Raw genomic sequence first — 22,742 nt, 5'->3', positions numbered from 1 at the left:
AGGAGGATAAATTCAGTTTCCAATGCCCTCAGCCTTTCTAGCTCTGTCTCAAAAGGAAACAAACTCCTTTTGGGGACTAAAAAACCAGACATGGTACCAAACAAACTCACCGCTGATGCATAGCTCCCAATCAGCCCAAAACATCAACATTCTTGCGTGTGTTTGTGTGTAACGGGCAATTTTTGTGAACGCCATAAAGATACTTTAAAAAATATAAAAATAAGAGGTTACATTTGAATTCAAAACAAAAAAAAAACCCCATCAGCCAAATAACCAGCCAACAAATTTTCATTTTTATATATATAAAATAACAGATTAGTACAACGACCTATCACTAACCGACTGCGTTCTGCCATCATCAGGGGACCGAAGGCAATTCTAGCATTTCTCATGCTGCACAAGCAGCTGCCCAAGAACCACACAACATCCATAAGATTACAAAGGCTCTCATGGAGACGGTTTCCAATCAAATTGAAGACTATTAAAACCATTTACTGCTCCTAGCCCATTAAGTAGTTGACTTGACAAATCCTGTTGATGATTCATAGCTTGATCCCGAGCAATAGATGCCATTGCTCCCCTTCCATTCACGACTGAATTATTTCCTATTGCAGGTCTCATTCCATTCGCCATACCAGAAGAACCAAGACCCATTGTGCCATAACCACCAACCCCAACACTTGAATTACCGTTCACAGCACCATTACCCACAAGGACATTGCCACTGTTGAGCCCAGCATTGCCACTCACTTGTAAAATCCCATTTACATTCTTAACGTCATTTCCAAGAGAACCAGCACCTACCATTCCACCTGTGCCGTTCATCTGGGAGGATATCATCATGTCATGAATGATTTTCTGGACTGAGCTCTGATCATCACTAGGGTTGGCTTCAACAGTAAGAGATGTCTGCTGTTGTTGCAAGGAAATATTAGCTGGTGAGTTTGCGGAAGTCATGTGATTGCCAGATGTTAAGACAGGATGAGATGTCTGTGTGAGGTTGTTAGATGAGGAGGGTGTTGGTGGTTGAAAAGGAGATGGGTTTGGTTGTGCTTGTGGCACCGTACCGGAACCTGGGGATGGAATCTGAACAGAATTACCTCCATATGGACTGCTTGCATTGTTCATTGAATTATGTTGTCTAGAATTCATAGAGTTCTGGTGGAGAAGTCCAACAATGGTGCTTGTGGTGGTTGATGCAGATGCTGAATTGACAGCATTATTTACACTAGCCACACCATTGCTTGAAGCAGTTTGCACAGGGTTTTGATCACCATTGGAGGTATGGGCCACCATATGCTGTTGTTGCTGCTGCAGCTGTGACTGCTGCTGCAGCTGTGACTGCTGCTGCTGTATTTGATCTTTAGACTGTTGAGATTGACTAGGTCCAGATGAACCACTCGTTCTCCGAGGAAATTTGGCTAAGCTGTCTGAGAATGCAAGAAAAATAACATTCCATAATTTGCATATTATTACAATCAAACAGCTTGCAATTATTATTAATTAAAAAAATCTTCGCAACAAAAAAGATCATTTCCAACGCAAATTATCTCGAATACCAAACCTTTCCTCTGTTTAAGGGAAATGGCCTTATGTAAAGATTTTGAACTCATTTTCCCAAACATAGTCCAAAGCAGCAAAAGAGATGCATTGTTATACTTTCCAGCTTTTATCTCGGTTAAAAAATGGTTTGATTGTGTTCTTACCATCTGCCAACCAACAAGTGAAGCACTCAAGACTAGAGGACTTGTTTCAGCAGTTAAAAACGCAAGCATATTTTCCCATAATGACGAAAAATATTTAATACAGATAGAACGAAGTCATGAAGTACAGAATGAGCATAAACCTCAATAGCTTTGGAATGCATGCAATTACTTTTGCCAAATAGCAAAGACGTTTTTTTTCTGGAATTAATTCCATTAGCATAGCTTTGAGAGGTTGGACGCAAGGTCCTCCAGATATCAACCAAAAAGTAGGATATTGTTTTTGTGGGAACTGGTGTGAATGTCCAAAATAAATTAATTATAGTTTAATCTACTCATTTACCCATATTATTTTCAAACTAAATCCAACTTAGTCCCAACAATTCAAACATTAAATTAATCCCTATAATTTCCGTAGTGTGTAAAATAATCCCCACTAACGATGCATAAAAGGAAAATGATTAGTGAGCAAACGGCCAAACAATGTGGTAAAAACAACAATTTTTAATACTTGGCGGCAAAAGAAAGCCACAGGCAGCATGCCAGTTCACGCTGGCATAAATATAAAAGAAATCCAAATAATGATCACAAGTGACTCACATGGAATGACATGACGCTTTTCCTACATGTCACTAAAAATTCATATTACGATTGCGACTTGTATCTCCATTTGATACTTTTTTATTTAAATGTCAACATAATTATCATAGGGAAGTAATGACATCAGACAAAGGACCATTTTGCATAGTTCGGGAATTATGGGGGCCTGTTAAATCAATTTTAATTATAGGGACTAAACTGAACTATTCAGTATGGAACTATGGGGACTAAATAAGTAATTTAGTCTTAACTACATGCCCCTGTGGTTTACTTCAGAATCACTTATGCCCCTGTGGTTTTTTTCTTATCACATATGCCCCTGTGGTTTGTAAAAGGGTATGTTTTTTATCACATATATCCCTGTGGTTTCTTATTTTTTACAAAGCATAGGGGCACATGTGACAGGAAAAAAACCACAGGGACATAAATGATTCTGAAGCAGACCATAGGGGCATTGGTGAACTTTTCCCTATAAAGTATAAACTGATAAAAGTAGAGGCATTAAGGCTCTTCCGATTCTATATAAAGCTCAATTAGAAATGGTAAGTCAACATTGCAACAATATATGAGAGCAAGATAGTCGGTGCCTTCAATAAAACATGACACTATTTCAAAACTATGTTCATATCCACATTCATAAATGTATGATCAATTTCGTAAACAGATCATTAACTTACCCATAGGTCCAGTCCCGGTTTCTCTGCTGTAATCTATCAAGTCTTTCATACTATTTACCACTTCTGATATCTGCAACATAAACAGGTAGGGAACAAAAAAACAAGTTGGTCAAGTCAACTCAGCACACCAAACTCAGTAAGTTTATTAGGAAACATACTCTCAATTAATTCATAACTTATCTGATAACTTTTCATTTACTTCAATTATTAAAGCATCCATGGCAAAAAAAAGTTATATTTTACTCTCTTTGGTAGCACTCAAGAAGTTATTTGAAGGGAAACGCTTGATAATCACTCCCCAAAAATTACAGAAAAAAACATCAACATCAACTTTATCCCAAACTAACTGGGGTAAGTGAAATAACAGAAAAAAATTGAAAAGACAAAAAAAGAACCATCACAATATCAGAGCTAACCAATACTGGGTCCAAAGTCCTATCTCATAAGAAGATTCTATTACAAACAGTGATTCTGGAAACAATAAAGAACATAACAGTAAACCAGAATAATTGCCATATTTTGCAATCAAATTGACACAAAATAAAGCATTGAACCAAGTAAGAATTTCTTATTCAAAACAACCAGAGGAGAAGAATGTGGGTGTTCACTGTTCAGTTCACAATGGCATTCTACTTTCTATACTAAAGAAAGCGCCTCAACAAGTAGAGCAATGACCTGTAGGCAGCGCACATATCGCTTTGTATAACCTAAATCATTAACCAATGGAACTTCTAAAGCTTTTTCCAATTGACGTGCTGATGCAACAAACCTGGAAAAGCAGCATATAAAGTTAGGAAAAGGAAAACAGAAATTTAATAAAACCAGAGAACCTAATTAAGTTAGATCACAAATAGATCAAAAAAAAAGTAGGACAAATGAAATAGGAAGTGGATGTATCAGCATGCAACACACATCCCTGAAGCCTAGAAAATCCATTAAAACCCAGGAACAATTATCTTTGAAAATTAAAAAAAAATAAAAATCGGTACAAAATATATATTTTCAAGAAACAGCTCAGCCAAGAAGAAAAATGGCTGCTAATCCTAAATTTTCCCAATCTAGGACAGATGCAATAACAGGAGCATAGTTATCAATCGTGGATTGAAGCCTGTCGCGGCTGACCCTGAAATCGCTAGAACGATATATAGGGTTGCAGTATAGAAAAATAAAATCTAGATATACCAGACATATACATTTAATATAGAGTCTATTATATTGAGTACTTGTTGAGTCAATGACTCTATATAAATATGATATACCATAGACAGAGATAGTGCAAGCGTTATATTGAGTCAGAAATATAGTAAACTAGAGACAAAAACATAATGATTAGACAGAGACGAAAAGAGAAATTAAAAAAAAAAAAGCATTTGACAATACTATGGCCACGGAGACAGAAACATAATGACAATACAGAAATAGAAATTTGACATAGTATTTGAACAAAAAAAAAACAAGGAGGGGGGATGAGAGAGAGAGAGAGAGAGAGAGAGATGAGTTAAGAGATGTAATGAGAGACCAGAAGCAAGAGAGAGATGAGTTAGAGATGTAATGAGAGACCAGAAGTGAAGAGAGTGAGCGCAAATATTAGGGAGACCAGAGACATGATGAGAGACGAGAAACAGAGAGAGACAAGATCACAATCGAGAGAAAGGAAAGAAGACTCAGGGTTTCATAAAACCCGGTAAAATGACAAAAAAGTCCAAAAAAACTAACTATTACAAATATAAAATAGGGGCAAATTTAGAATTTGCCACTGCTTCAGTGTTGTGGCACCCGCAACAGCCGCAATTTGCCCGTAATTTGCAGCCGCAACAGCCGCATCTCCCTCTAGCGTTGCGGTGCGATCAGGCGCGGTGGTGGTCCGCAATCTGCTACTGTAGCATAATTGCGTGTTTTTGTGCCACAATTGATAACTATGAACAGGAGAGCACAAAAGAAAAACTTAGCCGTAGAAATTTGATACAATAAGGATAGGACAAATGTTAGTACCATCTCTCACTAATTAGGAGTACGATTCAAGGACCGATCAACTGAAGCATCCAAAAATGTATTTCATAAGCTAATACATTTGATCTTTTATTCAACATTTAAAAAAATATAAATAAATTTTATTACAAACCACTATGAATACATGAGTAAGAGATTCATATACAAGAAGATGCAGCAGGGTAAAACAAAAAGAAGAGACAAAAACAGAACAGAACAAAAACTAAAATTTACAAGAGAACATAAACAAAGTGAAACTTTAACATAAGAAATCCCTACTCAAAAGGAAATAAGTCAAGGCCATTCCATGATCCAAGAAAAAGAAAGTTACAAGATAATTAACTAACAAAACTTCAAGTTCACAGGTACAGCATAAAATTCCACAATTAGATAATTAAGAAAACGCTCAGGCTCAGAAACAAGTACAAAGAATAGATAGAAAAATGGACTTACATATTGCAATTATTTTGTAACTCTGGAACGGATATATTGGCTGTTGCATTTTGAGTAAATGCCTGGTATTTTTGAGCAACTGCTCTAAGCTGACTAACCTGAATACAACAGTAAAAAAATATGAATAAATAATTATAATGTACAATACATTGTCATTGGAAACAATAATCTAAATATATAAGCAAGTATTACTCTGTTAACATCTCTAGAAGTTATTCCTAGCAAATAATATAACTAGCACCAAAACCAAGAATACATAGATTGAGTGATGCTTGGCAAACATATTACCATGTAACAATATCAAAATATGCAATAGTCACACAAATATATGAAGTCTATCATACTCTCAACAGAAATACACATCAACCATCATAACAGAATATCTTGTGAGCATCTCTTGATACAAGATCAGGATATAATGGCTTATCATTAAGAAAATATTTAATCAGCAACCTGAGGTATTAACAATCTTCTGGGGATAAGCTCTTCATGGCGCCGAGCACAAAATTCCCAAGAGCATATCTGAAAAAGAAATAATAAACAAAAAATTTCAATTAAAATCACTTTCGGATATAAAGAGAATTTAAATAAGGGGTTTGATTTTCTCATGTTGAATGAGAATTCAATTCTCATGTTGTAGAGATAAAAAGCATGTGGGACCCATGTGTTAGAAAAAATGATATGTAGGACCCATGTTAACACGGGAATCGAAGGGTGTGTAGGAAAATTTGAATTCTCATGTTGAATGAGAATTATAAAACCCTTTAAATAATAATGTACATTCATTTTTCAGTTAAAAGCTGAAGGCTATTATTCCTATCCCTAACCTTCAGGTCTGGAGAAAAAACTATTCGAAGTTGCCCATCACGAGCAACACGAAGTTGCTCAAAAACGCTTTCTTGTATTGCTTTTGCATAATCTAGAACAATCTGACCAGAGGAATTATGATACTCGCGAGGCATGTCAACATAAAGTAATTCTTCTAAAGTACCACTTTCATACTTTATTTTGAAAAGCCTGGGAAGAACCTCAGCAGTTGCTTCTGAAAACACGTCAAACACTTCAGAAAGGATAGTGCAGCACAATCATATTTTTAAGCAACCGACATGTTTAAAATGCCAACATTTACATGATAAAGATCCAAAACTAAACTAGAAAATTAAATTGAAAAATAACAAAAAGAACTTACCAAACCCACGGCCAGGTTTGCGATTACATATTTCGCAGTGCCATACATCCTGAAAATATTTCAGAAAACAATATTTTAGCTGAAACTAATGCTTAACTTCATGAAGCTAAGAAGGCTGCACTTCCATAGAAATTTTAAGGCAATAATTTCTTGAAAAATAACATGGCAATCACAACATCAAAATCAAGATGCCAATAAATGAGTATAGTACATTGGATAATGGACTATGGACATCATTCAATAATCAAGATACTAACTTAGATGAGGTTATGGAGGCATCAGAAATAGTTTAAAAGGTTTTCTCTTGCAGCATACCTGAGGGAAAACTCCAGTTGTTTGTCTGCCACTTCCATACATAGAAACACACCACTTCTTTTTGGCATTAGGAGCAAAATACTCAGCAACAAATTTCCTCCAAAAATCGATGTTGTTATCCTACAAAAAATCAAGTGCAAACACACCTTAATAAGACAGAAGACATAAATATATAGAAAAAAAGACAATAACGAGAATAATTATTACTTCAGGTCTATGTTGTTGCTGATAAATGTAATGCGTCAGCCGCCTAGCACACATCCCAGGTTCATATGTTGGTTTCGCAGGAGACCTTATATTCTGCTGTTGAAACTGCTGTGGTAGCTGGGACCGTTGTTGAGGCATTGCCTTTAAGAGTTGTTGCTGCTGATGTTGTTGGTATTGCAGAAGTCTCTGCTGATGCAAAAGATTAATCTGCGCAGCAGCAGCCTGAGACGATTGCCTTGACATGTGGAGGAGTTGTTGCTGTTGTTGTTGTTGTTGCTGCTGGTGCTGTTGTTGCTGTTGTTGTTGTTGCTGATGCAAAAATGGTTGATCAGTATGCTGGGGCTCCATTTTTACTGGTGCCAGAGTTCTCATTGTTTGAAGTTGTTGCGGCTCCAATTTAACTGGAGCAAGGCTCCTCATTGATGGCAACTGCTGCTGTTGCTGCCCAAACTGATCATTGTTTAGCTGGGACTCCAACTTTACCGGTCCATTACCACCTATCCCTCCTCGAATTGATTGAAAATGCTGCTGCTGCGGTTGTAGTTGGGTGTTCATTGAAGAAGAGAATTGTTGCATTGACTGCTGAGTGTGCTGGAAATTTTGAGGTTCAAGTTGTTGGGAATGCTGTTGATCCAACAACAACTGGTTACTCGAAGGGTTTGGAAATTGTTGACCCTGACCCTGACCCTGACCCTGACCAGAAGAACCAGTGTTCACCATATTTGGTTGCACAAACGATGAAGAAGGATTGCCGAAGCTCATTCCATTGCCAACACCGGATAGCGGATCCGGTTCAGCCCCATTATCAACAACTCCGCGCTGGCTACTTCCAGGACCAGGGAGCCCAGAATTTGGAATTCCATTCGGGAAAGATGGGTTCAGCAAAGAAGTAACATTGTTCATGTTGCCTAGCATGTTCATATTGTTATACTGCGTTCGCTGCGATACTAGCGAAGGGAAAGAAGTCTGTGAAGGCACAGGACCCCCTTGACCCCCCAACACACCTGAATTCGATCTCAAAAGCGAAGGTGGCACAGACTGGGCACCACCAATCGGAGTGGGTGGCCCCGGAGGTACCATTCTTTCAATACTACTCTCTTTAAAAACAATCACTCACCTAAGCAAAACAACTAAGAACACAAAACATGAGCTCAACAAACTACCAATTACGCAGCAAGCTTGTGAGAAACCACATGCCACAAAAATAAAAAATAAAATAAAAAAATAAAATGAAAACTCTCTCTACCCAGATAGTATTTCAACCCAAAGTCCAAGCCCTTCATGTGCCACCAAAACAAAGGAGTAAAAGTTGCAATTGTGCTACCTCCATTGAAATGTGCTATCTTCAAACGCCTTTCGAATGAATCTCTGCACAATACACGAATTTTCAGATCCAAATCATCAACTATAAGCCACAAAACACTACCCAATAAACCATTACAACAATAAAAAACATTTAACAAAAAAATAAAAATAAGAACATCCCACTAATTACCAAAGCCTTTTTAAAAAACAAATCAGCTATCAGTTCAAAATTAGTTTCTTTCTCAACCAAGTCTAAAGTCAATTTACAATAATAAAAATAATAACTAAAACGCAGTTGAGTTCGAAGCAGAGAAGGAAATAAAAAAACAAAAAAAAAAAAAAAAAAAGAACAAGGGGACCAAAAATAGTAGCTAAGTAAAAGGGGTCGATCGAGCCCTAGGTGAAGCGAATCAACGATCCATGACTAGGAAGGAGGAGAATGGGTTAGACTCGGCGAGACTTACCGCTAGTTGAAAATTAAAGAGAAACAGTGTTGAGAATAATGGAATGGAATAGAATAGAATAGAATCGAAGTGATCAAAGGAAAATGGAATTTGAATTGTGCTGAAGAATATCTGTTGAGTTGAGTTGACGTGCTTCTTTCTTTCTTTCTCTAGGGTTTCTTCTTCTTCTTCTTCTTCTTCTTCTGTATTCAGTGAAGGAGGGAGGGGTGGGCACTGTTCTGTTCTCAAGCTGCGTTTTTTTAGAGAGAGAAAGTAGAGAGAGAATCCTTTGTTGCCGCGGACGTCAAGATTGTATTCGATCTGATTGAATTTTGATTTGATTTGCTTTCCTTTCCTTATTCTCTCTCTCTCTCTCTCTTTGGGCTTTTTTTTCTCTTTCTTCTTCTTCTTCTACTCGCTCGCACACACTCTGTCTCTGAAATCAAGTCAAATCTTATTCTTCTCTTGGCCTCTCTCTATTCTGCACATGCATCATACATCATGCATCATAAGCTGCCATCTATATATCATCATAGTCATCATCCCCCCCCATCCCTTATCATGTGTTATCTATTCTCTTCCTTGTTCGGAAATTTCGCTTATGGATTTTTAATAAGATAAATATCGGTTTTGTTTGTATTTATCTTGATAGGTAGTGATTTAGAAAATTCAAATTAAATATAGAAAAAAATCAAATTTTATTTTAAGATATATGGATATTTATGAAAGGTGGAGAATATGAACTTACCAAAAAAAAAAAAATAGAGAAAATGAAAGTTTTTTTAAAACTTATTTTTAAAGTTAAAAACTACTTTTAAGTTAAAGCAACAAAAAATAGCTTTAAAAATAAAGCTACAAGTTATTTGATGATTTATAAAAAAATTAGCTTAAAAGGCTATTTATTTCAAAAAAAACACACATTTAAAAAAAAAGATTATACAACTTAAAAAAAAATTTCCTATGAGCTTTTAGCTTCTGATTTTTTTTTATTATATAAAAAAAAAACTCTTTTTCTTATTGGAGCTCTTGTAAAAACACATTTGACCTAGCTTCAACTTATAAAGAAAAGATAAGCTAAAAAAAAACCTCCCAAAAACAGGCACTAAAATACTTTTGGTTGTAGATCCATACTTAAATGTTTTTTTGGATTCATCCCACATAATTATTTATGGGCGTAGAATGCACTTGTCTGGTTATGTAACGATTTTCCCTTAATAATCAAATCAATAAGAAAACTTTTCTTACACTTGTACATCATTCAAGGCTACTATTGCTTGTTACACATTTATGATGTGAAGTCCGTTCGTTAGGTATATTGGAACTTAGAGCGGATTTGTTTGTACTTTTAAAAAAAGTAACTTTTATCTCTTCTTTATTTTAGAAGTCTTTTTTACAAAAGTTAAAGTTATTTATATTTTTATAAAAATATTTAGATTTTGAAAAAATATATTTGGCTTTTGACTTTTACTTTTTTTAGAAGTTAAAATTTTTAGCTTCAGCAAAAAGTAGATTTTTGACTTTTTTTGTGACTTGTGCTTTTTTTAAAAGCAGACAGCCAAACGAACTACAAATGAAAAGTGTTTTTTTTCACACAAGAAAAGCAACTTCTGGAGAGTAAAAAGTCCATCCAAACGGACCCTTAGTAGATGGAGTACACCTCGTGACCATGTAACCATTTTGTCTTATCATTTGAGAATCTTTGTTACAATAGTCTATCATTCAATGTCATTTGCTTGTTTGGCTATTGTACATTCAATGTCATTTTTAACAAACCTATATAAATATAGATAATTGTGAAGGCTTTTTGACCCTTTTGCCCCTCATTAATTAATTAATAATCAATTTGCCCCTCCCCCATAATTATCCACCATCATGCCCCCCTTAGTCGATTAAGGTGAAGATTTAGTCGACTACATTGCAAAAATACAGGAAATATGAACCCCGCATTTTAATCGACTACAAATCCAGCTTGATCGATTAAATTCCTGGGAGATTTAATCTACTAAACATGATATTTAGTCGATTAAATTTCGTTGATAACCCTATATGTAGCCCTTTCTCTATCTCATTTCAAATATTTTCGTTTTGTAACCCACTCTATCTCTTGTTTGTCATCTGTGACCCTTCCAATCAAGCTTACATTTCATCCCACCATCTCTAAAGACTTAATATTGTGAAATCATTGTCATTCCATCCATATTCTCATTTTTTGGCCCCAAAATCCGAACCCAAATCCCCAAAATCCGAACCCTACTCGCAAATTCGTGTGAAAGATGACCTCAAATCCAAACATGTATATTACAATGATCTACTATGATGGAAAGCATTATGAAGGCCCCAATGGTGCTCAATTTGAAGGAAAAACAAAAATGTTGAAAATCAAACAGGGCACTACATACAATGAGCTGAATGGGAGAATTCACCAAAAATTGGGGCTACAAGGCAGCCAATGCGTTTAACGAATGATCGCCAGGGTAGAGTCTACAGTTGGTAAGGATGCTTTATTCTACATTGGTAATGATATATGTGACGATGAAGATGTGGAATGTGTCATAGATGCAATTGTTGACCGAAAATTTCAAAATTTTATTGAGATATATGTTGAAATAGATTGTGGTCAATCTTCATCTGCACCTATGCATGAAAGAAGTCGGAGTAGTCGGTTTATCCGCACCGGCACCTGTCTTAAGTCAGATAGCACTGAGGGTAATAGACAAGGATGAGAAGTTAACAGTGAGTCTCCGTGTGCGTGTTTTTGATACAGACTTGCAGTTGTTTGAAGTTGAGGATGCCTACAATCAATCTACGCATGATGCCGGCGACATAATGAGGGTGGACTTGCTCAATCGCAAATGTCAATGTGGACAGTTCACAGCTAGAAGATTTCCTTGCAGTCACGTGTTAGCGGTGTGCAAGGTAGAAAAATTGAACCACTATGACTATGTCAATCCTGTGTTTTCAATGTCACAAATTGACAAGGTCTATGCTGCACATTGGTATCCAATGGGTAATGAGTTGTTGATTCCACAAATAGATGGCCCAACTATTATCCCAAATTCATCGTTAGTACGTGCACAAGGAAGACCGAAGTCTTCAAGGATACAGAATGAGATGGATTGGGTTGAGTCGCAACCCACAAGCAGTCAGAGTAGATGTAGCACCTGCAAACAAATTGGTCACAATAAACGTACATGTCCTATGAGGATTAGACAGAGTTGAACCAATGTTGTGCATTCAGTTATGAACTTGATGTTAGGAGGCACCATGGGAGGTGGTGAATGTGTTTATGGTTTATGTTAATGTATTTCTTTTATGTGACTTTGTATTGTAAACTTTATGTTACTTTATGTTGCTTTATGTTGCTTTCAATCCAAATTTGAAACCGATGACATGAAATGTTCAACAAATGCAATGAATGGTAATTTTCCAAAAACTTGATCAATTTGGTTCAAACCATAGCACAACATGTCACAATTGTCCATAGAAACTCATAACAATGACTAATACGTGTGTAAAATGACTTAACCAAGTTTCGGGGATCCTAAACCAACGTTCCAAACAATATATTTACATTTATGGATTATAACATCCACGTTGGTTTTTTGTGTCACAAATTGTGTTCCTCAAGTCACACTAACGTATTCCATGAGTGTACAATCACTACCAAACCAAAAAAATCCGTGGAAAACAGAATGGGGTGCCAAAAGTAATGGTTTAATCGATCAAACCATACTGGTTTAATCGACTACTTTTTAGGATCCCCGAAACTTGGTTAAGTCATTTTACACACGTATTAGTCATTGTTATGAGTTTCTATGGACAATTGTGACATGTTATGTTATGGTTTAAACCAAATTGATCAAATTATTGGATAAGTACCATTCACGGCAAATGGTAAACATTGAAAAGGGCATAGATAATGATAAATAATTCCAATAACAAAACAACAACTTCATTACATGAAATAGTTCAGGAACTAAACCCTAATACAAACCCTAATCCCAAATACATCAAATCAGATATAAAGCAAAATACATAACAATAGATCCACCCTAAACATGAACTAAAAACATAAACCCTAAATCTAATTCTCCTCCTCCTCGGACGTCGTCTCCTCGTCATCCTAATCTGACACATGAGCCCCCTCTCATGCATCCTCCTCAACCTCATGTGCTCGTGCGAGCTCTAGACGAGCAAGCCTATCTTCCACACCCTTGAACCTTCCCTGTATGTGTCTAAACCTTTCATTCCTTTTCTGGATGTGACTCTTCCTCTATTTTTTATGTTTCAGCGCCATTTTTCCTATCTTCTTCAGTGTGGCATTTATGCCCTTCATGACATCACGCAAAGAAAATCCACCTTCAGGTTCAGCTATCTCCTCAACCTCAGCCTCTTCATCCTCTTCCTCCTCATCCTCCGCCTCTGGCTCAACTATGCGTGCATCTGGGGCAACATAAGGAACATCAACCTCAACTGTACCAGTGAACTGCCACACACCCGCCCTGTTCTTTGCAATCTTGCACTATTCCAGTAGACGCTTTCCGAACTTGCAATTATAGCTTATGGTCTTCTTCAAGTGCTCAGTGTCCATGGGAACACCAAATTGAACCAGTATCCTCTGTACCCGACAGGCGAATGGAAGATGACCCTTATGTTTGGCCTTAAACATCATCCAACAGATGTAGTGCCTCCAGTTGACCATAACAGTATGTCGGATAGCTCACATGATAGGAATGTCATGTTCCAACACCCTGGAATGATTGAAAGCTCGCGGAAACAGGATGTGGGTGATGGCATAGTGTAATATACGGGCCTCTACACTGAGCAACCCTACCGTGTAGTGAATGTGACGCCCACGTGCGATATCAGGCCTCCTAGCCTCCTCCACAGCATCACCTCGGGAATATCCAGGAATTGTTACACTGTTATCTGCTTCATACTCCACGTCTGCGAAGCATTAAAGTCATAGCCCAGTATCTCCAACCATACCAGAGCCGTCATGATGATGTCCACCCCGCGGACCCTCGACCTCAACTCACCCTGTACGTAGCTGAGGTTATGGTAGAAGGCCCGCACCATCAGCTCTAAATATGGACACAAGATCTCATCCAAAACCCTCAGATGTGCTGCCTCCAACAATGCCATAATCTGAAATCCCTCCGCCGCAAAAATGTTGTATCCAATGATTTCGGAGGACATAAAGGTCGGTTCACATGGTCACGTACAAATGCAGCGTGAACCGAGGGGTCATCCTCAAACAAGTATCCAAATGGGAGGTCGACAGTAGCAGGCTCTTCGTCTTGTGGCCTTGACGAAGACGGTCGGTCTTGTCGTTGCTTCGTGCGTCTCTCATCTTAGGTATTGTCTGGTCTTCTACGGCAGCCATTTGAACAAGCGTACCTACAATGGAAGTGGAAACAATATCAATTAACAATATCAATAACTCAAAATCGGACAATAAGAATATCAAAAAATTTCAAAAATCAATAGTCATGCATACTAACAAAAAAATAATCTAAAAACACAAGTAAACCAAGCTATAGAAATAAGCTAATGATAATATCAAATCTCTATGTGTTCCTCCACATTCACCATTCCAAAGTTCGGTGGCTGTGGAAAAGATTCAAAATCAAAACCTTAACCCTAATGTTCTTCATTACACGAAACAATATCAATAACTAAAGACAAAAAAATCAAACCACGTTCTACCATAAAACAGAAAAAAAAGGAAACAAAATCATGTAAAGGAGAAAAAAAAACTAAACATAAAACACAATGCAAGTGCCTGATAGTTACCTACCAACTCAGTTTCACAAGATGGATAGTTCTAATGGTGCAATCGGACGGCCAAGGAGAGGAATTTCGTTCGGTTCTTGAAGAGGTGGTATTTTGGGGGATTGTAATCGACTAGGGTTTCAAAATAATTCCCTTCGCGAAATGGGGGGTTTTAAAAATCTGATTCAGCGAAATTTAATCGACTAAATATCATGTTTAGTCGATTAAATCTCCCAGGAATTTAATCGATCAAGCTGTATTTGTAGTCGATTAAAATACGGGGTTCATATTTCCTGTATTTTTGCAATGTAGTAGACTAAATCTTCACCTTAATCGACTAAAGGGGGCAAGATGGTGGATAGTTCTGGGGGAGGGGCAAATTGGTTATTAATTAATTAATGAGGGGTAAAAGGGTAAAAATCCTAATTATGAATGGCTTCAGGATTTTTTTTTATCTTGAAGAATTTCTTAGCAGCTTTATTTAATTTATTTAATATTTATGATTATTAATTATAAATATAATAAATTACAATCTCTAATATTAAAATATGTACAAAATTGTTCTTGATTTATACCTGCGGTGAAGGCTACCAAGTTCAAGCCCAAAGGCTCAACCCATCCAAAGGCCCAAGATCCTCTCATTCGGATTAGGATTTCTGACTAGCTTCAAATGCCACGAGGCCTAATTATGGGATCATAGACCACGAACTTGGATCGTGGGTTTAAAACCACTATACTTTCCCACGCAGCCATACCCACGATTATCCCATAATTGCCTGATGTTCTGCCGTGGGTAGAGGTGTCCGACCGTAAGTCGGTTATTTGATGTTGGATCTATAGCTTTCTCTCTAGATACCTATGGATTAGGTATCTTGGGGACAGCAAATCACTACACACAGTATGATGGCCTTAGCCTGAAGGAGGGTGTGTGTGCGCTGTCGTGCTTGAAAGAAAATAGCGTTAGAGAGATCAGCCATACCTGTGGTCTTTAGCCCCTATTTATAGAGCTTACCTTTGGGCTTGTGTAGGTTGGGCTTCTTGCTGCCGTGGGCCTTTCCCTGGTCCATAACAGTTGCCCCCCAGCCCGGTAGACTGAGTCTTCAGGTTGCCGGGATGTCCAAGTCAAGCCGATTGTTGTGCTTTTAGCTCAGATGTTGGTCACCTGGCTGGTTTGTTATTTCGGCTTCCCCACTTGGCTTCGTGAGGGAAAGTTTTCCCTGGTTTTTACAAGCATATTTGCATCCGGGATGGTCTACGGAAGTTTTCATCCGGGTTACGTTGCCGGGTTTTAGGGCATGCGACCCTCTTAGACTAGAGACTCGGTCACTCATTTCGGCAGCATAGAGAATGGTTGTATTTAACTGCTACTTGATGATTGCTTTGAAGTGAGAAACGATCTCCCTTCTCTCTAATGATTAATTTTCCACGTACTCCCTTCTAATAGGCTCAACGTGTGGCTTCATGTGTTTCTTGCCGCCTTAGCATTTAATGCTTCTGCAAAAACGTCTCTCAACTGTCTTGTCCACCCTGCAATTACCGCAAATGCCCCTACCCTTTGGCTTTCGCGGGTTTAACCTTTCAATTTCATCCCCCATATTATCACCCTCAGTTTTTATTTCAGACCATTTGTCTCATAAATTGTCAGTTTGCCTTTGTTACTATCTCGAATCGCTTGGCAGTACCCAGAACATTTCCCTTCAACTTTCACCATATCCTGCGTTCGTCAATCTCCAGCTTCTTCAGCGCCTTTCTCCACAGGTATTTTCCTTCAGCATGCCTTTCCTTTCTGACGTATTCTCCATTAATTTTTCAATATGACCATGGCTTTTGGTTTTGCAATGCTTTTCTTTATTCCAGACCTATTTACTTGCTTGTTCCTTTGCGTGTGTCAATCTGTATGTGTGACGCATCATATTGTTCTTGCCTGATTAAACCTTCTGTACTAGTCTCGCATTGTCTACATAAGCTTATCTGCTGTTTGTTCACTTCCTGCACACCCTGCTTTGAATAGTTTTGATATGGGTGAGAGAAATTATACCATTCGAGGAAGACCCTCTTGCCCCCGCACCTTCGGTCGTGGTGATGAAATTGATGCCGAAGAGGAAGGACGATTTACGCAAGAAGAGGAAAGGTTCATTCAGAGCCTACCTCCTGGTTCGAGGTACTGATTGTATGGCAGGCCTCGAACCGAGGAAGAAACACAGGCTGCTTTGCTAGGCGGCTATCGAGGTGGTGGCCACAGGAGAGCCTCTTCATCTCGCTCTTCGGTCCGTGGTCGCAGGGGGTCTTCGAGGTAGAAGGGCTTCCTCTGGTTCTTCAGCCCGGGGTCGAAGCGTTGTTCCCCGTAACCTAGGCAACCCGTCCAGGGAAACTTCCCCATTTTCCTTAGGTTCTACCCCCGTTCACGCTATTACACCTGTTCTATTTCTGAACCGGAGTGTGAGAGTCCCTTCTCGCCCCAATATTACCAACCCTGAGCCTTGCTTCAACTGCGTATACCTTAGTGCTCAATTTGTGGAGAGGGGGAATGACTTCATGGCCAACCTAGTTTTGGGTAGCTGCTCACACACCCCAGGTTCACCAACCCCTGCTCCTTTTTTTACATCTGACGATTCTAATTCTTCTAACAGTAGATTGTTTAATTCGGGTATGTATTCTCATTGCTACGTGCTATTATTGCCTTTTAATCTTCCATTTTACTATTCTAGGTATTTATGGAGTCCCATTCTACAGAATCGAATGCGAATATTGCCTCCTCTAGCCAAGGTCCAAAGGCCGGGGTGAGTACGGCCGAGAAAGGTTCTGCTCTAGTAACCGATAATCTTCGTACCCAATATCCATGGGTTACGGAAGAGGTGCTGAGCTTTGCCTCCGAGATGTCAACCGAAGAAGTATTCAGGCTTCCCATTGGCAACCCGGTTGATTTCGACACGTTCGTTCCTGCCGATGACGAACCTGTTTGCTCAAGCCGGAACCCTGGTGAGCCACATTCTTTTTTCTTCTACTGGGATCTGGTGACGAAGATTGGGATTCGGTTTCCCTTTTTCTCATTCAAGATACAGCTCCTAAACCACATATTACTCGCACCCACCCAGATTCATCCCAATGGCTGGGCTTACGTTGTTGCTTTTGAACAGCTCTGCGACTCGCTGTCCCTTTCGTGTACTGTTCCCCTGTTTTTGCATTTTTTTACTATTTATACTTCACGTACCGGCTCAGAACCTCCTAAACTTAAGGGGTGGAGCAGCATTTGAGGCCGAGTTAGCAAACCCTTGCGTTTTATGTGTATAGTGATTCCTTTAAAGGCTTCAAAGCCCACTTTTTTAAAGTGGTGGCCGAGGTGGGAAAGAGGCCATGGTTCATTGGTGATGATGGGGAACCGAAGTTTCCCCTGTACTGGATTCAGGATCATCACCAGCGCAGGCCAGCCGACTTCAAGCTGAGATTGTCACAAGAGGATAAAGCTAATGCCAAGACCTTGTTGGCCCATGTAGGTTCCAAGGGTAATCTGAGCGCAGCGTCTCTAGTAGCCAGATCTCATTCCACCCCAGAGCCCACCAGTATGCTTTGTGCTATTTAAATCCTTTCTACTTGTGTTACTTTCATGTTACTGTTATAACTTGTTTTTGTTTGCAGATTCCGACATGAATTTTGACGAAAAAGATGAAGGGTCAGGTCCAAAATATATTTTATCAATAACAAGGCAAACTTCTGCTCTGCCTGCACCCCCGGCTAAGAGGCCAAGGACAGTCAGCCCGGTTGCGGTCGCTTCCACCTTGGCTTTGAATTCTGGGGTCTCCATCCTGGATCTTACCGACGACGGTGAAAATACGGAGGCTGATGGAATTCCAGACCCTCCGGTCTCGGCTAGTGGAGGCGGAACGCATGCCGTCATTTCTCTTCCTCGGGGCACCCCTGCTCCCGTCGCTCTCCCATCCGGACAAAGGAGGGGAGCGTTATGGACTCAGGGGTAACAGCTGAGTTACGGGGTGTCGTGCCTCCTCCTCCCGCATTCTCCGGTTCTGGGATCACTTCAAGAGCCGAGATGGAAAAGCTCCAGAAGGCCGAGTTGTACACCTTCAAGACTGCTTCCATAGTGAAACCATATTCCTTGCTGCTGGAGAAGCATTCCGAGACTATCGTCGAGCTTCCGTTTGAGGTATAGTAAAGTTGTTCTTGTCAATGAACAACTAACAAACAATTCTGCTGAATTAAAGGCTTTTTTGGAGACTTCCCAGTCAGACCTGAAGTCTATTGCTGATGCCGTCGGTGTGACCCCTGGTAAGGATAATATCGTGAAGCAATTCAAAGATCAATCCGACACGTTGGGGGAGAGGGGTGTAAAGGTTGCCGAGCTGACTGCGGATATTAATAAGCTGAAGTCGGACCTCCAAAACTTGCAAACGGCTTATGATTTTAACCAGTCGGCTTTGAAAAAAGCCGTTGTTAGTGCCTTTAAAAATGGAGTCAACCAGGTAAGGTAATTTAATCCGAAATTTCCTCTCAGGCTCGACCAGCTTGACTATTTTGGCTACATTCGCAGCGGGGTTTATTTCCCCCCTCCATCCATTCCAAGCCTGCCAGAGAGCAGCACCACACAGGTTGGGAATACGCTAAGGATTAAGGAAACTGGAGTCAATGCCGCTATAGAGGCAGCTGGTGCCGAGTTCGAGGCTGAGGTGAGGGGGATGATGTAAGACGACGGCGCAGAATGAAGAGCCGGAATGCCGGTTTATCTTTGTAATTTTCCTGTCTTTTCTTTTCTTTTCGACCATTTTGAGTAGTCCGCCAATTCAAAAACATGCTTAATTGTTAGAGCAAATTTGACTTTACATCTTTGTTAATATGTGTGATTGATGTGCATCGATATCTGCTGTTCAACCGGCCTTCTTTTTGTAAGGATATTAGGGATGTAAGGGCATCCCCTTAAATTCCCCCTACCTTGGTAGGTGGGCATGAATCTTTCCATCCAGTTGCGCGTAGGCAAGAGGTTCAAATATCGCGACGTTGTTGGCCGGGTTAGAACTCCAACCTTGCTCGTAGGCAAGAGGTTCAAATACCTCGACGTTATTGGCCGGGCTAGAACTCAAACCTTGCCCGTAGGCAAGAGGGTTCAAATACCTCGACGTTATTGGCCGGGCTAGAACTCCAACCTTGCCCGTAGGCAAGAGGGTTCAAATACCTCGACGTTATTGGCCGGGCTAGAACTCCAACCTTGCCCGTAGGCAAGAGGGTTCAAATACCTCGACGTTATTGGCCGGGATAGAACTCCAACCTTGCCCGTGGGCAAGAGGGTTCAAATACCTTGACGTTATTAGCCGGGCTAGAACTCCAACCTTGCCCGTGGGCAAGAGGGTTCAAATACCTCGACGTTATTGGCCGGGCTAGAACTCCAACCTCGCCCGTAGGCAGGAGGGTTCAAATACCTCGACGTTATTTCTCGGAAATGAACTCGAAAACTCTTATTTCTTCAAATACCTCGGATTATTCCATTTATTGAAATTTGAATTTTAAACTACAATTTGTGAGTAAGAACTTTTCAACTAAAATATTTCTTCAACTTGTCCGCATTCCAAGTCCTTTTAACCTGCTTCCCCTGTGAGGTTTCCAACACATAGGCTCCTTTTGATAGTTTAGCTTTAATCTTGTATGGTCCTTCCCATCTTGGAGCCAACTTTCCTTCAGCAGCATTTCGCCTTCCGATATCCACCCTTCGAAGAACAAGGTCTCCCACGACAAATGACCGCGACTTTACCTTTTTGTTGAATCGGTTTGCCACAAGTTGCTTTGCCGCAACATTCTTCCAATGAGCAGTGACTTGAGCTTCATCAATCAAATCCAGCTCCACAACTATTTTGTTACTATTCTCTTTTTCAGTTTGTGATAAAGCTTGGACCCTTCGCCACAATGGTTCTCCAAGTTCCACCGGGATCATGGCCTCGGTACCGTAGGTTAATCTAAACGGGCTTTCTCCAGTAGAAGTTTGCATCGTGGTTCTGTACCCGCACAGTACATACCATAGTTCTTCTACCCATTTTTCCTTGGCACATTGCTCCATTCTTTTGCGCAGCCCGGCTATGATAACTTGATTTGCCGTCTCGGCTTGGCCATTGGATTGAGGGTGTTCCACAGACGCGAAACGATGCCGGATGTGAAGATTTTCCATTAACTCTTGGAAAGTCTTACTTGTGAATTGGGTTCCGTTGTCGGTAACTACCTCGGCTGGAATCCCAAATCTGCAGATCAAGTTCCTTTCGAAGAAACGTTGCATTCGTGCCGTGGTGATTGTTGCCACTGGCTCCACTTCTATCCATTTAGTAAAGTAATCGACAGTCACTATTAACCATTTTAACTGTCCTTCAGTCGCAGCAAACAGACCCAAAAGGTCCATCCCATATTTAAAGAACGGCCATGGAGTCGTGATCATACTTAACTCTTCTGGTGGTGCCAACAGGTTCTTGCCGTGCTTCTGGTATTGATCACATTTTTGCACGTGCTCCTTCACGTCATAAACCATAGAGGGCCAGAAATATCCTGCTCTGAGAGCTTTCCGGGCTAGTGTCTTACCTACAATGTGCTGACCATTGATCCCCTCATGGATTTCGGATAGGACATATCTCGCCATTTTCGAGTTTAGACACTTTAGCAAGGGGGAATAGGCTCCTTTCCTGTAAAGCTGCCCTTCCATCATTGCGTATAATGCTGCGTCCTTGACCAGCTTTCGAGCTTCCTCCTTCTGGGGGGTAGGGTTCCGTTTTCTATATAGTCAACGATGACACTACGCCAATCCTTGCCCTCGGCTATCTGCATGACACATACGGGTTCTGGGATGTCCTGCTCAACCACCGTCCTGTGGTTTCCCCATCCTTTAGTGCTTGCCAATTTTGACAGTATATCAGCCCTGCTATTTTCATTTCGCGAAATGTGGTGGACTTCTACCTTTTCGAACTCCGTTATTAACTGTCTTGCGGAATCCAAGTATTTTGCTAACAACGGTCCTTTAGCTTAGTAGCTTCCTCCGATTTGCGATGTGACCAGTTGCGAATCACTAAAGATTTGCAGTTTCCTTGCCCTGAGCTCCTTTGCCTGCTGAAGCCCAGCTATGAATGCTTCATACTCCGCCTGGTTGTTTGACGTTTCAAATTTCATTTGTAGGGAATATTCTACCGCCACTCCTTCCGGGTTTTCAATGATTACCCCGGCCCCAATACCTTTGGAATTTGAAGATCCATCGACGTAGATCTTCCAGGTGTCTGGGTTTGGTGAGCTCTCCTTTTGGATTGAAGTCAGCTCTCTGACAAAATCTGTCAGTGCTTGAGATTTGATTGTTTTTCGGCTTTCGAAAACTACGTCAAATTCAGACAATTCCACAGCCCAGGCCATCATCCTTCCTGCTAAGTCGGGCTTGTGTAGGATTTACCGGATTGGTAAGTATGATCTTACCACAATCTGGTGCCCTTGAAAATATGCTCTGAGCCTTCTAGCCGAGATCATCAAGGCGAAAGCCACCTTTTCTAGCTTCTGATAACGGAGCTCTGCTCCCTGGAGGAGTCGACTCACAAAGTAAATTGGTTGTTGCCCTTCCTCACTTTCTTGAACTAGGACCGAGCTGACAGCAACATCTCCTACGGAAAGGTAAATTATCAGCGGCTCCCCATTCCTTGGACTAGACAGGACCAACGGTGATGCTAGCTGTTTTTTTATTTCTTGGAAAGCGACCTCACACTCCAAGGTCCACCCATATTGCACCTCTTTTCGCAGAAGCTTAAAAAAGGGTAAAGCTGTTTCCGCAAACCGAGGTAAAAATCTGGTGAGCGAAGCTAGTCTTCCTGTCAACTGTTGGATCTCTTTTTTGTTCGCTGGTGGCTTCATCTCCAGTACAGCTCTGCATTTGTCCGGGTTAGCTTCTATACCCCTATGAGTCAACATAAATCCTAGAAAATTTCCTGCCAAGACTCCAAAAGCACATTTAGCCGGGTTTAAATGAATATTGTGCTGCCTTAGTTTTTGGAAGGTTTGCTCTAGATCCTCAATATGAACTGCTGAGTTAATTGATTTAACAATCATGTCATCTATGTATACCTCC

The 22,742-nt window shown here is 40.1% G+C and overlaps 1 protein-coding gene across 1 annotated transcript; it reads right to left on the bottom strand.

The window, feature by feature from the left end:
* Positions 1-20: 20 nt before the first annotated feature.
* LOC133302924 (transcriptional corepressor SEUSS-like) lies at positions 21-9,330 on the bottom strand. Its single transcript, XM_061502754.1, has 10 exons — positions 8,903-9,330; positions 7,134-8,501; positions 6,927-7,046; positions 6,612-6,660; positions 6,250-6,464; positions 5,876-5,944; positions 5,423-5,520; positions 3,656-3,749; positions 2,981-3,050; positions 21-1,430 (listed from the first exon to the last, which is right to left on the bottom strand). Exons 2-10 carry the CDS (start codon positions 8,211-8,213, stop codon positions 448-450), a joined length of 2,778 nt encoding a protein of 925 aa, XP_061358738.1. The 5' UTR covers positions 8,214-8,501; positions 8,903-9,330; the 3' UTR covers positions 21-447.
* Between the last annotated feature and the right edge of the window lie 13,412 nt (positions 9,331-22,742).

Source organism: Gastrolobium bilobum, unplaced genomic scaffold (assembly GCF_033153095.1).
Source record: "Gastrolobium bilobum isolate Gb01-03AN ecotype WA unplaced genomic scaffold, APGP_CSIRO_Gbil_v1 utg10412, whole genome shotgun sequence".
NCBI classification, from domain to species: domain Eukaryota; kingdom Viridiplantae; phylum Streptophyta; class Magnoliopsida; order Fabales; family Fabaceae; genus Gastrolobium; species Gastrolobium bilobum.
This window is presented reverse-complemented; position numbering and strand designations above follow the sequence as displayed.